This window comes from Jaculus jaculus, chromosome 2, assembly GCF_020740685.1.
Source record: "Jaculus jaculus isolate mJacJac1 chromosome 2, mJacJac1.mat.Y.cur, whole genome shotgun sequence".
Classification (NCBI taxonomy): Eukaryota; Metazoa; Chordata; class Mammalia; order Rodentia; family Dipodidae; genus Jaculus; species Jaculus jaculus.
In genome coordinates, this window is record NC_059103.1 from 122,155,603 (window position 1) to 122,172,492 (window position 16,890).

General features: G+C 42.7%; 1 protein-coding gene across 1 annotated transcript in view; it reads right to left on the reverse strand.

Annotated features, from left to right (window-relative positions):
- Positions 1 to 16,278, reverse strand: part of Alkal1 (ALK and LTK ligand 1) — a 31,149-nt gene extending 14,871 nt beyond the window's left edge. Inside the window, exon 1 of the mRNA XM_004653366.2 lies at positions 16,095 to 16,278. Within this exon, the coding sequence (XP_004653423.1) occupies positions 16,095 to 16,278 (184 nt within the window). The remainder of the gene's footprint in view (positions 1 to 16,094) is intronic.
- Between the last annotated feature and the right edge of the window lie 612 nt (positions 16,279 to 16,890).

Consider the following 16,890-nt stretch of genomic DNA (forward strand, 5'->3'; position numbering starts at 1 on the left):
GATTTATTTTGGCTTATAGGCTTGAGGTCTATCACTACCTGCCTCTTTCTCCCTCTCTCAAGTAAATAAATAAAAATAAAATATTTATTTAAAAGCAAAGAAAAGGAGAGAGAGAGAGGGGGAAGGAGGGAGGGACAGAGAGAGAGAGAGAGAGAGAATGGGCACACCAGGGCCTCTATCCATTGCAAAGGAACTCCAGATACATTGCCACTTTGTATACCTAGCTTTACATGGGTACTAGGGAATCAAACCCAAGTATTAGGCTTTGTGGGTAAGTGCCTTAACAATTGAGCCATTTCTCTCATGCCCTTAATGAACTTTTTACTAAAGCATCACTTGTAAATAATTGTCTTTCAGGATATAAAGTTTTGCTTATTGTTGTTTTGCTCTTTTCTCACCATTAACTTTCACATCATAAAGATGATGAGGCATTTTCTTTAAGATGCCTATATTTTGCCTTACTACACATAGAAAACAGTCTGTCATGTGTGAAGTGGATATGTAGCAAAGTGAACAGTAATTATGGATAGTGTGGTGCTCAAGTAAATTGAATAGTCATAAAGCTTAAAAATATGAATGGAAGTAGAAAGTACTAGCAACTGGTATACTCTTCAAAAGAAGCACATGAATTTTGGCTAAATAACTTGTCATTTTACTAAACACTCCATTTTCTAAACATAACCAAATGCAAAGAAACTACCTTATCCATCTTTGTCCTCATAATGGCACAAATTAAATAATGATATGATAGGTCTGGTTTGGCTTTGGGGCAAATAAAAATCCATACTCCAAGTTTCAAAGTTAATAAAAAATGAAAAAGTTTGATTCTCTTTTCAATATTTAGCTTCTTTAAAATAGTCTTCCATAAATGTTGACCTTATATTGTAATTTTGGTAGGCTTTAGAGTGTTAACAACAAAGATGATGTAAGAAGGCAAAATTCTAATCAAAAAGACCACTCAGGTTGGTTGGGGATGCATGTCTCTGTGGTAGATTGCTTCCTTCTAGTCATGCATGAAGCCATGGCTTCTGTCCAGAGGATGGCCAAACAATAACAACAACAACAACAAAAAAAACCAAAAACTTGAATTCAGGTAAATCACATTTTTTAAAACTTTTACTAAAATGTAAAAGGCAGGGTTCCTTGTGTGGTCAGTGTGTGGCGGGTGCAGTGATCTGGAGTGAGTAGGCCAGACCCATTCCTGGTCCCCTCCCACTGCCCGGTCTGAGTTCCTTGCACATCAGTGTGTGAGCAGTCATGGCCCTCTGGAGTAAGTAGACCAAACCCCTGTATCTGGGCTCCTCCCACCTCCTCATTCTAGGTTGCCTGCACTGGTCTATGGCCTGGAGGGCTCAGCGGGAAGTAGGCAAGATCCCTGTTCCCTTACTCCTTCTAGTCCCCTGGTCCTGATAGGTCCCATTGTCCCTTGCTTGGGGGAGGTCTGGCCCCTGTGTGAACTGTTGTGAGTGTTGCTATATTAATATCTGATAAAATAGACTTCAAACCAAAAGTAATCAAAAAGGACAAAGGAGGTCACTTCTTACTCATCAAGGGAATGATCCAACATGAGCACATCACAATCATAAATATATATGCTCCACACACAGGGGCACCACAGTTTATAAAACAAAAGCTACCTGATAATAAAACAGAAATAAACACCAACATCATCACAGTTGGAGACTTCAATATTCCACTATCATCAATAGACAGTTCATCCAAGCAGAAAATCAACAGGGAAATAATAGAGCTCAACAACATCACAGATCAACTAGACCTAACAGATATGTACAGAACTTCCCACCCCAAGTACAAAGAACATACATTCTTCTCAGCAGCCCACAGATCCTTCTCCGAAATTGACCATATATTATTAGGCCATAAAACATGCCTTCATATTGTCAGGAAAACTGAAGTAACTTCCCCCATCATGTCAGATCACAATGTTTTAAAGCAAGAAATTAACAACAAAAGATATATCAAGAACTCCACCGACTCTTACAGACTAAACAACACACTTTTAAACAATGAATGGGTCATGGAAGAAATCAAAAAAGAAGCTATGAAATTCCTAGATTTGAATGACAATGAAAACACAACCTACAAAAACTTATGGGACTCAATGAAGGCAGTCATAAGGGGAAAATTCGTAGCCTTAAATGCCTTCATTACAAAGACAGAGATCACAAATCAATAACCTGCCTGTCACCTCAGATGCTGGAAAAACAAGGAGTATCCAACCCAAAGGCCTCCAGACAGAAACAAATAATCAAGATTAACAGCAGAAATTAATGAATTGGAAACTAGGAAAACAATTTTTAAAAATCAATGAAACGAGGAGCTGGTTCTTCAAAAAAAATAAATAAATAAACAAGATTGACAAATCCCTGGTCAAAGTGATCAAGCACAAAAAAGAAAAGTCTCAAATTAACAAAATCATAAATAAAAAAGGAGAGATCACTACAGATATCAATGAAATTGGAAGAATCATCAGGGCATACTTCCAAAACCCCTACTCCACAAAATTAAATGATCTGGAAGAAACGGATGAATTCCAAGACACATAACATGTACCAAAATTAAACTCAGCAGATAATCTCCTAAATAAACCTATCATATCCATGGAAATTGAAAAGGTAACCTCCATCAAAAGAAAAGTCCAGGACCAGATGGCTTCTCCGCTGAATTCTACCAAACCTTCATAGAAGAACTGAAACCAATTTTTCTCAAACTATTCCACATAATCAAAGACCAGGGAAACCTCCCAGACTCCTTTTATGAAGCTAGCATCACCTTAATACCAAAACCAGACAGAAATGCAACAAGAAAATAAAATTATAGGCCTATATCCCTATGAACTTAGATGCAAAGATCCTGAATAAAATCCTTGCAAGCCAAATTCAACAACACATCAAAAGTATTATCCACCTTGACCAAGTAGGCTTCCTCCCAGGGATGCAGGGATGGTTTAACATACAGAAAATAGTCAATGTAATAAACCACATTAATAAGATGAACCATAAAAACCACATGATCATCTCAATTGATGTAGAGAAGGCCTTTGACAAAATGCAACAACACTTCATGATCAAAACACTGGAAGAAATAGGAATGGAGAGTTTATATCTCAACACAATAAAAGCTATTCATAGAGTTCCTAAAGCCCAAATAATTTTTAATGGGGAAAAACTCAAGGAGTTCCCACTGAGATAGGGAACAAGACAGGGTGCCCACTCTCACCACTGCTCTTCAACATAGTATGAGAAGTACTAGCCCAAGCAATAAGACAGGAGAAAGAAACAAAAGGGATTTAAATTGGAAAGGAAGAAGTCAAGTTAGCCCTATTTGCAGATAACATGATCCTATATATGTGACTCAAAAGTCTCTATCCCAAAACTTCTAATGGTGATAAATCCCTTCAGCAAAGGAGTAGGATACAAAATCAATGCACAAAAATCTGTAGCTTTTCTATATGAAAAGGACAAATATACAGATAATGAAAACAGTGAGACTGTCTCATTTTCAATAGCAACAAAAAAATTAAATACCTTGGAATAACACTAACAAAGAATGCAAAGGAACTACATAATGAAAACATTAAAACACTCAAGAAAGAAATACAGGAGGACTTAAGAAGATGGAAGGACCCCCATGTTCATGGACAGGTAAAATTAATGTTGTGAAAATGGCAATTCTACCAAAAGCAATATACAGATTTAATGCAATACCAATAAAAATACCAGCATCATTCTTCACTGAGACTGAAAAAATAATCTCAAAATTCATACGGAATGATATCCAAACATATCCTCAGCAAAAGAAACACCTCTGATGGTACCATCATACCTGATCTAAAGCTATATTACAAAGCCATAGTGAAAAAACAGTATGGTACTGGAATAAAAACAGAAACATAGACCAATGGAACAGAATTGAGGACTCAGACCTTAGGTCAAGTAACTATAGTTGCTTGATCTTTGACAAAGGTGCCAATAATGTAGACTGGAGAAAAGACATCATCCTTAACAAATGGTGTTCAACAAATTGGGTGATCATATGTAGAAAAATAAAATTAGAACAACTCATTTTTCCATACACAAAATCAAGTCTAAATATATTAAAGACCTCAATATAAGACCTGACACTCTTCAACTACTTAAAGAAAAAATAGGAGGCACTGTCCATGATACAGGACTGGGAAAAGACTTCCTAAACAAAACCCCAGTAGCCCAAGAAATTAAACTAGCACTCAATGAAAGGGATCTCATGAAGCTAAAAAGATTTTCACAAACAAACATACCATAAGTAGAACCAATATATTACCCAATGAGTGAGGGAAAATATTCACCAGCTATACCACTGACAGATGTCTAATATCTAGAATCTACAGAAACTCAAAAAAAAAAAAACCCTAAACAATAAAAAATCAAACAACCCACTCCAAAAGTGGGGCAGAGAACTGAATAAGGAATTCTCAGAAGAAGAATTACAAATGGCTAATACACACCTAAGAAAATGTTCAACATCCCTAACCATTAGGAAACTGCAAACTAAAACTACTATGAGATTCCACCTGATTCCAATGAGGATAGCAAACATTAAAAAAGCAAATGAAAACAAGTGTTGGCAAGGCTGTGGAGAAATAGGAACCCTCATTCACTGTTGGTGGGAATGTAAGCTGGTACAACCACTCTGTAAATCAACTTAGAGACTCCTGAAAAGGATAAATATAGAGTTACCAACAGACTGTTATTCACTTACTGGGCACTTACCCTAAAAGCTCCACATCTCAGGTCAGAAATATTTGCTCAGCCATGTTTATAGCTGCTCAATTCATAATAGCTAAAAACTGGAATCAACCCAGGTGCCCATCATTGGATGAATGGATAACCAAATGTGGTATATCTACATGATGGAATTCTACTCGGCAGTAAGAATAAAATGACACATTGAAATTTGTAGAAAAATGGTTGAACTTGGAACAGATCATTTTAAGTGAACTCATACAATCACAGAAAGACAATCATCACATGATCTCATTCATCTGCAGCTCCTAACTTGGGTCAGCTCAAGTTGCTGACATCACTGAATAGCAAACATCTTGAGGCTTGGACATTAGGGAGGGTAGAGCTTGGAGGAAAGGAAATGGTGGGGGAGGGCACAAAATCTGAACCCAAATTGAACTGGTACTATCGAATCCTATATCCTGGAAATCAGACTAAAAGTTGGAACCCTCCAGCAAATCTTAGAGGAAGCACCTGAATTGAAAGGCCCTGGAGAGAGTGAGATGAAACCCAACCTCAAATTTCTCCTGTTTCTCTTTCTTATCTATCTTTTTTTCTTTTTTCTTTTCCCTTGGTGCTGGCCTATAATTCCCTGTACCAGGATGTAGTCTACATCCCCAATGAGCTGTTGGTCAGACAGACCTGCTAGATCTCCCCAAACAAACAAGACAGATTTCTGTCAGAGCACTTGATTACCCACCCAAAGTTAATGGTAAGACCCTACTGCTGAAGACACCAAATGCTGTTAGCAAGGACCATGGCAAGACCTGGTTGGAATCCAGAGGAGAGCCAGTCCACACATAATTAGCCCATCTAGTGCTGGAAGGCACTACATGAGCTACCAGGGGAAAGTGGCCAACATCTGTCCAAGCAACTCAAAGTCTAAGCGACTCAGAAGCAACAAATTGGCTCACACAAGTGCAATAGTGGCACACACCCATGGCTGGTAACCAACTGCTCTTGGATTGGCTAACAGATGCACTCAGTGGAAAGGAAACCATATCTGAAACTGGAAAGCAAGTCAGAATCATATCCAAATAATGATTCTGCTTTCCATTGTGAAGCTCCCACTAACCTTAGACTATAAATATATTCATATCTAGCTGGGTATGATGGTGCACACATTTAATCCCAGCATTTGGGAGGCAGAGATAGGTGGATCGCCATGAGTTCAAGGCCACCCTGAGACTACATCATGAGTTCCAGGTCAGCCTGGACTAGAGATCCTACCTCAAAAAAATAATATATATATATATATATATATATATATATATATATATATATGTAATGTAAAAGGCTTCACATTTTCAAATATGACATAAATACTATAGCAACTTCTTTATGACAGTTCATTTTGATAGATTGAAAGTTAAGGTTATGGGGCTAGAGAGATAGCTCAGTGGTTATGGTGCTTGCCTGCAAAACCCAAGGACCCGGGTTCAATTCCCTCCATACCCACATAAAGCAATATTCACAAGGTAGCAAATGCGTCTTGAGTTTGTTTAGTCTCTAGAGTCCCTGGAATATCCATTCTCTCTCATAAATAAATAATTAAAGTTAAGGTTTTAACAAATGTGTCAACTCCAGAACATACTACATAGCTCCCCCTTATCTAAGGAGTTATCCATATTTCAAGACCCCCATGGATGCCTGAGGCCACAGCTAAAACCAGTTTACAGTGGCTGGCATCCCTGGAGTGCCCATTCTCTCTCTCTCTCTTTCTCAAATAAATAAATAAAAATAAAATTCAAAAAGAAATTAACTGTAATAATTAACCATAGGATGATTATAACAGCATAACAATGACAACAATAATAATATGAATGTGTTGTTTCTGGCACTATATTTCACTTTGTCACTTAAAGGAAGAACTTTACAGCTTCTCTTGGCATATCTGAATATCACCACTCTTGAACTTTGGGCCACTATTAGATAAAATGAGAATACTAGCTCTACAAACATACAAAAGAGAGTATATCTAAAATCTCCACAGCTGCATAAACAGCATGAAAATATTAAGCAAGAGGATGATGGACATCCTGGACAGTACAGAACCTGCCAGCATGAGATTTATTCATGCTACTCAGAATGACTCACAATTTAAAATTTAGGAAATATTTCTGGAATTTTCCAAGTCATATTTTTAAGCCTTCATTGAACATAAGTTACTGAACTCTCCAAAGTAAAACTGGGGATAAAGGCAGGATCACTGTTCTTCATAATTTGTGGCATTTCCTATGGTCACAGATCTCCTACACAGCAACAAGGATTTTGGAAATCCACTCCTAAACACTTAAGAGTTTATTTATAGCAATAAAAATGAAGGCTGAAGAGAAACAAATCATAACATTAAGAAAGAATTTTAAAGCTGGCTTTTCCTAGGTGACTTATAATTGGAAAATAATGTTCAAAGAGGGAGAAGCAATGCTGGGTGATTCTGTCCACTTCCTGCACAGAATTTCCCTACTTTGCAGCTAGATAAATGGGCTCCTTCTAGCAGGCAACAGTTATTGCCTGAAGCACTGTGAATGGGCAGAAATTCATTCATGTATGTGATTGTTTTTATGATCACAGCAGCTAGCTTCCAGGCCAAACAGACATCTGGTCATAGTAACTGCCAATACTTGTGGTGAAAAATCATATATATCCTTTCCACCTTGACCTCTTCCCTGCTAACAGCTTTCAGTTAGGCAAATAGCTTAAGTGACCATAAATACATTATTAAAACAGAAGGTAATGGATATATTTGTTAGACAATAGTAATCATTTCCCAATGTAGGTGGATGGTTAAAATATCTGGTTATGAACCTAAAATGTGTACAATTAAAATTTGTGTGTGTATGTGTGTGTTTGATAAATATGTGTGCATGAGCAATGTATGTCATTGAGTGTGTGTATGGGGGGATCAGAAGACAACCTCCATGAGTCCTCTCCTTCCACCTTGTTTTGAGAAAGTCTATATTGTTCTTTGTGTCTGTAAAGGTTAGACTAGCATGGATTGCCCCATCCCACAAGCTTCGGGATTCTCCTGACTTTGCCTTCCTCTGTTGTTGGTCACATTGGGATTATAGATACATACACCGCTTACTGTCTGGCTCTAAGTGCCTGCTGGAGATCTGTTTGGCAGGCTTATAGAGCAAGTACCTTTAACTACTCACTGAGCCATCTCATCCCATAAAATTATCATTTAAAAAGGAGTCCAGGGCTGGAAGCTCTGGTGTGCCCATTCTCTCTCTCTCTCTCTATCTGCCTCTTTCTCTGTCTGTCACTCTCAAATAAATAAATGAATAATAAACAAAAAATAATAAATAAATAAAATAAATAAATAAATATAACATAAAATATTTAACCTCTTTTATGATAGAGAGAGCATGGGTGTGCCCAGGTTTTTAGCCACTGTTATCAAACTCCAGACGTGTGTGCCACCTTGTGCTCATGTGCAACGTTGTGCATGCATCATCTTGTGTGTCTAGCTTACGTGGGAGCTGAGCAGTCAAACATGAGTCCTTAGGCTTTGCAGGCAAATGCCTTAACCACTAAGCCATCTCTCCAGCCCCACAACATATTTTTAATTTTCTTTTATTTATTTGAGAGAGAAAGAACGACACACAGAGACAACAGAGAATGGGTGTACCAGGGCATCCAGCTACTTCAAATGAACTCCAGACACATGTGTCACCTTGTGCATCTGACTTAATGGTTCCTGGGGACTAGAACTTGTATCCTTTGGCTTTCCAAGCAAGCATCTTAACTGCTAAGCCATCTCTCCGACCCCCTAATTAAAAAAAAAAAAAAATAGGAAGGAAGGAAGGAAGGAAGGAAGGAAGGAAAGAAGGAAAGAAGAGAAGAAAGCAAAATATACCCCACTTCCTTGGTTTTCAATATTATTCCATGTGGAAGAAGTCACAAGGTATGACTAAGCAGGCAGAGAATTTTTTTTTTTTAATTTTTTTTTTGGTCATTTTTTATTTATTTATTTGAGAGCGATAGACACAGAGAGAAAGACAGATAGAGGGAGAGAGAGAGAATGGGCGCACCAGGGCTTCCAGCCTCTGCAAACGAACTCCAGATGCGTGCGCCCCCTTGTGCATCTGGCTAACGTGGGATCTGGGGAACCGAGCCTCGAACCAGGGTCCTTAGGCTTCACAGGCAAGCGCTTAACCGCTAAGCCATCTCTCCAGCCCGAGAATCTTAACAGACTTGCAGTAGAGGGAATCTGGATTGCACAAATGAAATTCCATCATTATGCAAATGCAAACAGTATTCAAGAATATCCAGGCAGTTTTTGAGATTTCTTACCAGAACTCTACAATATTTGCAGAAATGAATTTAGGGCTTAGATTTTTTTTTTCTTAAGTTTTTAGTTTTTCAAGGTATGACCTCACTCAAGCTTAGGGTGACGTGGAGTTTACTGCATAGTTTCAAGGTGGCCTGGAACTCATGGAGATCCTCCTACCTCTGCCTCTCAAGTGCTGGGATTAAAGGCGTGCCCCACTACACCCAGCGGGATTAGTTTTGAACACAGAAATACCTGCAGGGACATCACAAAGGAAGAGGTCAGCAATACTGGAAAACATTTACTTGTTCTTCATTCCTGCTTCCTGGCATACAATCTGTAAACCCATGCAGTCTCCAGGGGATCTTCCTGCAGGCTGATGACATGAGGCAGGGAGCTAACTTCAGTTTGCGAAGTGATCACTTTAGAAACACTAGGGCAACAAAGGAGGGCCTGAAAGTTCAGTTGCACACCGACAACCGGTGACTTAATAGATCCTGCCCTCATGAACCCAGAAAGGACTGGGTTCTGAGAGCTCCCACATAGCTGTCTGTCCACACGGAGGCTCATGGAGGGGAGCTTGCATTCAGAGGGCATGGAAGTTATGACTTCCCCCCTGAGAATCTTTTCATCTGTACCCTTTGTAACTTTCTCTATGAAATAGTGAAATATGAGTAAAGTGCTTCTATGACCTCTATTAGCTCATCTAGCAAATTAAATCAATTAGACCCTAGTTTCTAGCTGGTTTTCAAGGAAACTGAAATGGAATAAGTACTGGTTTCTAGCTCTTGAAGTTGAGAGCACTTGGGAGCCCATGGTTAATCAGACCTCAGACTGGGCTGAAGACCTTCTGCCCTACACACATATCCTGACCCCCTCCAGCATAAAACAGGATTCCAGCTGGCCTTTAGATAGGACTAAACTAGCTTCCTGAGACACTTGACCTCTGTTGACCTTTGATACAATGGCCCCTTCTCTCAGACTACTCACAGATTGAGATTTTCAAGACTTCCCAGCACCAATCACAGAACAACACAATGCCTGACTAACAAATGGTGTCATTTGGAAGCCCTTTGTAGTTAAAACTGCAAATACCGTTATTATTTTATAAAATCTCAGAGTACAGTTGATTGATATCCTCATTAGCTTCAAATTAATTTAATTTTCTTTGTTCTTGAGTAGGTTGGCCTTACTCACACTCAGAGATTTCTGGAGCGTGGATGGACAAGTGATCAGGTATGAAGTGGGAGCAATGTTGAGGTGACATCCTATCTCCAGGTAGAGAGCATCAGGACTGAACTGGAGGCAAGGACACCAGCTTGTGTCCACTGAGAATCAAGTGTTTGCTTGCTGTGGGGAGAAGGCTGTGCCTGCTACAGTCACTGAAGCCCCCTGTGTTGACTACTTGAGGTGTAAGAGCAGAGGGAAAGCAATATGCACATTCCACGGGGGCTTAAGTAGGCAGACAGAATTCCAGCAGGCAAAGGTGAAAGGAAAACATTCTAGAACATGGCAGAACAGCAGACATTGAGTCAGAATGTCATCTGTAGGACCTAGTACTAAGCTAATGAATGACTGACACAGAGGCCCTTGTGGTAGCCCCTTGAAAGTCACTGAAAAGGGCATAAGGGTAGTTACAAAGGGACATGAATGTTCTATCTCCAAGAGAACTTAGAACTTACTTTAAAAATATAATGCAGAGCCATGCATGGTGGTGCACACCCTTAAACCCAGCACTCAGGAGGCAGAGGTAGTGGGATCACTGTGAGTTCAAGGCCACCCTGAGATTACATAGTGAATTCCAGGTCAGTCTGGACTAGAGTGAAACCCCACCCTGAAAAAAAAAAATTCAATGCAGAGCTGGGCATGATGGCACACACCTTTAATCCCAGCACTTGGGAGGCAGAGGTAGGACAATCACCATGAGCTCGAGACCATACTGAAACTACATAGTAAATCCCAGGTCAGTCTGGGCTAGAGTAAAACTCTACGTGAAAAAACAATAACAACAACAAAAATCAAATGCAGATTTGTGATTGGGGTGGAACCAAGTCCCACACTACTTAAAACAAATACCATTGCAATTATTTATAGTAAAGTTGCCAAAAGCTCTTCAGTTTCTTCTAAGGCACCACATCAGTAGTTTTGCTACCGTAAGGACAATCCTTCCACAGACATGGCTTTAGAAATTCTATAGAAATAATGCAAGTGAGGCTGGAGAGATGGCTTACTGGTTAAGGCACTTGGCTTCAAAGCCAAAGAACCCCGGTGTGATTCTCTAGTACCCACGTAAGCAAGATGCACAGGATCACTCATGCATCTGTAGTATGTTTGCAGTGGCCGGAGGCCCTGGTGTGCCCATTCTCACACATACACACTCTCTCTCAAATAAATAAATAATTTTAAAAATAAAATAAAATAAAAAGGAAATAATGCAAGTGGGCAGAGGTCACAAAGGAGGTGTAACATGTCCCCTTACACAGCATCTCTCTCCCAACATCGCACACCAATATCTTTTCTGTCTCAGACTCCTCCTCTCAACATAGCCCATTTCTTGGCTGTCAGATCCTGTGTCCATATTGGTAGGTCAATAGCCAAGAATCACTTTCTTTTTTTCTATTTTAATTTTTATTTATTTATTTTGAGAGAGGGAGAGAAAGAGGCAGAGAGAGAGAGAGAGAGGGAGAGAATGGGTGCACCAGGGCCTGTAGCCAATGCAAATGAACTCCAGCTGTGTGCACTGCCTTATGCATCTGGTTTATAAAGATACTGGGGAATTGAACCTGGGTCCTTATGCACCACAGGCAAGTGCCTTAACTTCTAAGCCATCTCTCCAGACCAAGACTCACTTTCTTCTGGAAAAATTTGGGATAGGATTCCTCCAGTGCTCCTCTCTTCTAGTGTGATTGATACCAGGGCCAATGGGAGGACAGCATAAATTAGAGGGCAAAAAGGAAGTTATGGAAACACACATTTTAGTTCTTACCCAAATAAGACAGAGAAGGGTGGACAATGAAAGAGTTCAGGAGACAATCTGGAAGGTCTCTGTAATAGAGGACTTGAACTGGGAGGGAGGTTAATGGAAGGATCAGATTCTAGGCATTTTAGGCTCCATTTATTAACATGATTGAGCTCAAGAAGGACACTGAACAACATGAATGACCTTATAATCTCAGGCCTGTTAGAGTGGCCTCTCATGTTGAATGACTAAACAAATAGGTGAATAAGAGGAAATTTAGGAGTGTCCTTGGGTCTGTAGGGGAAAATCTAAGTCATTACACTGCACTAAGGTCAGAAGGGCCTGTCCTTTCCTTATCTCTATACCCTTAAGGAGTCCTTCCACTCCCTTCAAAAAGGCCCTTCCCAGAGAATTAAGATTTCTGGGAAGATTGTCCTTTCCCAATATCCTGACCACAAACACCTGACATCAGGACTAGACTTGCTAAACCAGCCACCCATCCATGAGGCTCATTAAAAAAAAAAAAAAAAACCTGAGTTTTTACATAGGCTTCCCAAAGCTCCTCTTGCCTCCTTGGGCAAAAGCTCTACAGTGCTTCCTTCTCTTAAGTTCAGGGCTTCTTGAACCCCCCTCTTGCCTCCCTGGGCAAGAGCTATCTCTCCTTTTCCCCCTTAAGCTTCCTATAAGCTCTCCCTCCTAGAACTCTAAGCTATAATCAAAATTTTCTGAACTTTATTCTCTGGTGTATGGACTCCATTCATTGAACTCAATAAGACAGGAATCAGGAGACACCCCAAAAATATTGGTGCATTGGTGTATCTTGGTATATTGGCAGAGGACACTCCAGAATTCATGTATCGAACACTGAGAAGTAGAGCCCTAGAGTGAAGCATCAGTATTCCTGGAAACCTAACAGCCTCTCCCTAAACACACACACGACAAGCCTAGGCAGGGTATCCTGGCCTTTCACCTCTAGACCCAGACTATATTTTACTGCTCCCTGTGCCTAGGAGTGATCCTCCTACCACCAGTCTCACCTCTGAATTAAGGAAGCTGTCCAGCCTACTAAAACTGAATGTACAATTCTGTGTCATAATATCACAAAATGCATATTTGCCTTTCCTGCCATATAAATGCTAGACTCAGCAGAATCTTTGAAGCCATGGTATGTTAAGGACTTGACCAAGGGCTGGCAGCCCTTGGGTAGCTTCTGGGTGGGGCTGAGGTTCATGTGATCACCAATGGCAGTGACTTAGTCAATCCTATGGAACCCAAAAGCACAAGATGCAGAGCTTCTGGAAGCTAAACACCGAAGTTCACACAGAGTGGCTCAGCCCAGGAGGGGAGCAGAAGCTCTGTGACCTTCATCCTATGCCTCCTGTGCATCTCTTCATCACTGCCCTTTGTTGTATCCTTGTGATAAACTGACAGATGTTCTTTTGAGTCATGTAAACCAGTCTAGCTAATGAATGGATCCCAAGGAGGTTATGGGAACCTTGGTTTCTAGCTGGTCAGTCAGAAGTATAGGTGAAACTTCTGTGATTGGCGTGGGAGGAGGGTTAGTCTACGAGACTGAGACCTCAACCTATTGGTGACACCTATGTCCAGGTAGAAAGTGTCAGAACTGGGACTAAAGAGACAGCTTAGTGGTTAAGGTGTTTTCTTGTAAAGCCTGAGGACCCAGGTTCAATTCCCCAGTACTCACATGAGCTAGATATACAAGGTGGGGCATGTATCTGGAGTCCGTTTGCAGTGTCTAGAGGCCATGGTATGCCCATCATGTCTCTCTCTTTCTCCCTATCTGCCTCTTTCTCTCTCAAATAAATAAATAAATGTTTTGTTTTGTTTTGTTTTAAAATTAAGGGGCTGGAGAGATGGCTTAGCAGTTAAGCGCTTGCCTGTGAAGCCTAAAGACCCCGGTTCGAGGCTTGATTCCCCAGGACCCACGTTAGCCAGATGCACAAGGGGGTGCACAAGTCTAGAGTTCATTTGCAGTGGCTGGAAGCCCTGGCATGCCCATTCTCTTTCTCTCTCTCACTCACTCTTTATCTCTCTGTTGCTCTCAAATAAATAAAAAAAAAAAAATTAAGTGGGGGCTGAAGAGCTGGCTTAGCAGTTAAGGAACTTGCCAGTGAAGCCTAAGGATCCAGGTTTCGATTCTCTAGATCCCACGTAAGCCAGATGCATATGGGGGCACATGCATCTGGAGTTCATTTGCAGTGGCTAGAAGGCCCTGGCATGTCCATTCTCTCTGTCTCTCAATCTCTCTCTTTCCCTCCTTCTCTCTTTCTCTAATAAATAAATAAAATTAAAAACTTGAAACTCAACCTCAAATGCAATGAGCCCTTTCTCTCCCCATGTGAATATAGTAATCAAAAGATGAGACGACCTTATCTTTTAGAATCCACTGTAGAAAGCAATGGACTTTGAAGTTGAGCCACAGTTGACCTTCTGTCAGGCTACATTGTTTTTAAGTCCTCGCTGTCATTGTGTGTAAGGGGCTGGGTTGGTGCTGAAGATTGAACACGGGGCCTTTCACATGCTAGGCATGTTTTCCACCACTGAGCTACACCCACAGGCCTCTTTCTTGTCTTTAAACAAAGAAAAAATAGCTCTTAAATTTACATGACACATGTCTGAATTAATTTATTACCATGAATGCTTTTGCAGTTTGAGATTTTCTCCCACTCCTTTTACATTCCCAAGTGGCACTGTATCCTCTGAGATAACAGCTTGGGTTAGAAATAATTTTAAGTCAAACTCTATGGCCAGCATGTCACCATCCCAGCACCCTCCTGCTGTTATCCCTGTCCCTACTCCTCCTTCTTGAGCCACCCCGTCACCCCGACCACCACCTGTTCCTCGAAGGGACAGTGTTGACCCAGACACTGCCCACAGCCGCCCACGCCTGCCCCACCACCTTCCTCCGCTGCCCTCTCCGCGAGCTCATTCTTCCCCATCCCCACACGGATGGCTGCCCGCTGGCTTGCAGTCTCAGCCTCTATGTGATGCCTAACATGTAAAGACAGATACTGAACAGAAGTTTGTGAAGTGACTAAATGTATACTGATGTCATAACTAGTAAGAGAGAAAAATTACAATGAACATATATGTTAGCCACACCTGGAATCCTAGCATTGGGAGGCTGAGGCAGCAGGGTTTCTGTGTGTTACACAAGCCTGGGTTATCATATAATGACTTCCAAGTGGGATGGTCTGAAGAAAAAAAAAAAGAGGGGCTTGGGGGAGAATAAAGAAAACCGTGAAAGTGAGGTGTGTTTGGGAAGAGACTCAAGCAGCTGTACCATGACAGCCAGGTGAAAGCTTCAGGGCACCATGAGCTACCCCTGCGCTTGGTCCTGCAGCCAAGTCCACCCAGAGGTCCTGAAGCCAGGTCTTTCTGCTCCCAGCCTCCACCTTGCCCGGTATTTCAGTGCCTGAGGGGACACTGAACAGCTTCTCTATTTCCTCACAATCTTGTTTCCCCGGCTACACCCTGCACCCCCTCCCCGCAGCACTCTTTCCCTCTTGTCTTTGTGTTTTTCCCTTTTCCTCGTCAATCACGAAGCTTCTGTGCCTATGGGTGTGCGCAGTGATCTCTATCTTAGCAACTTTTCCCTGGCCATCTCAGTAACAGGAATCTGTCATGAGTTGGCATGGGGGAGCCTTTGGCAGCCCTTCTTATCCGGCCACGGAAGGGATGGAACTGCCCAGCTCGTGTGTCCCTGTGTCTAGCCTGGGAGGGACGAAAGGCGGCTTATTTCTGAATACGTGTTAATGTTTAACACCTGCAAGACCCAAAGTGCAGACCGGTGCATAAATCATCCAGCATCCTGGCCAGTGGAGCCGAAGCCCAGGTCTTTCCCTGTCTTAACACTTTTCATTCTCCTGCAGGGATATATGAAAGTTTCTTTCCAGCTTGATATTTGGTTATTGAAGTCTCAATCTCATTTTGTCCTTCCTCAGGAACCTCTGTTCTCCGCTGCGCTTAATCGGGCTTTCCAAAGCGAGCGCCTTGCCGGGGTCCCAGAGTAATCGACCAAGTCCCAAGGGAAGGCCTCTAAGAGACACCTTACCTATGCTCCGGGCGGCTCGAGGTGCCGGGCGCATCCCGGCCGCGGGGAGGAACAGCCAAGTCTTGGGCTCCGGGCTGCGTCCCGCCCGGCGTCCCCGGAGCCGTCCCTCGGTCCCAGGCGAGGACAGAGCCAGTGCGAGCAGCAGAAGTGCGGGCAGCGGGACGCCTGGCTTGGCCGGCTGCATGTCCTTCGCGTCCGGAGCCCAGAGCCTGGGACACAGTGCGTGCGGAGGCTGCTCCCGAGGGCGCGCAGCGGGGAGAAGGGTCGCCTCCCGCGGGCCCGAGTCCTTCCACGCCGAGGGGATGCAGCGGCTCGGGAACCGGGAGGCGCGTCCGCGGCAGTCTAGGTGCCCGGGGACGCGGGGCGGGGACCCGGGGCGGGGCCAGGGGACTGCCGGATGGGGGCGTGTCCCGGCGCAGGACCCCCCAGAAGTGCTCGCCGCGGTCCTTCCCAGATGGCTCAGTCCGGTCTTCAGAGGTCGCTAGGGAGCACCTGCCTGGGGGTCCGGGTGGCCGCTTCTCCCGAGGCTCCGGCCCCCACCGCGTCCTGCCCTCCCCTGCCCCAGGGATCCAAAGAACCGGCGACTACAGCCTGGTCTGGACAGAAGAAAGCAGAAGGCAAGGTGCGAAGATCTCTTGCCAAGAAAGGTCTGGGTACCCGAGCGCTGGCCCCTGCGGTCGGCCTCGCTGCCGGGGCTCCCTGGGCTCGGGCGGGGGAGAGAGCCCAGACCGACCTGCCTGGGGTGCCCCTAGGCGGGCACGAAGCCCGGCCCAGGAGATGTGAGGCTCATAGGCAG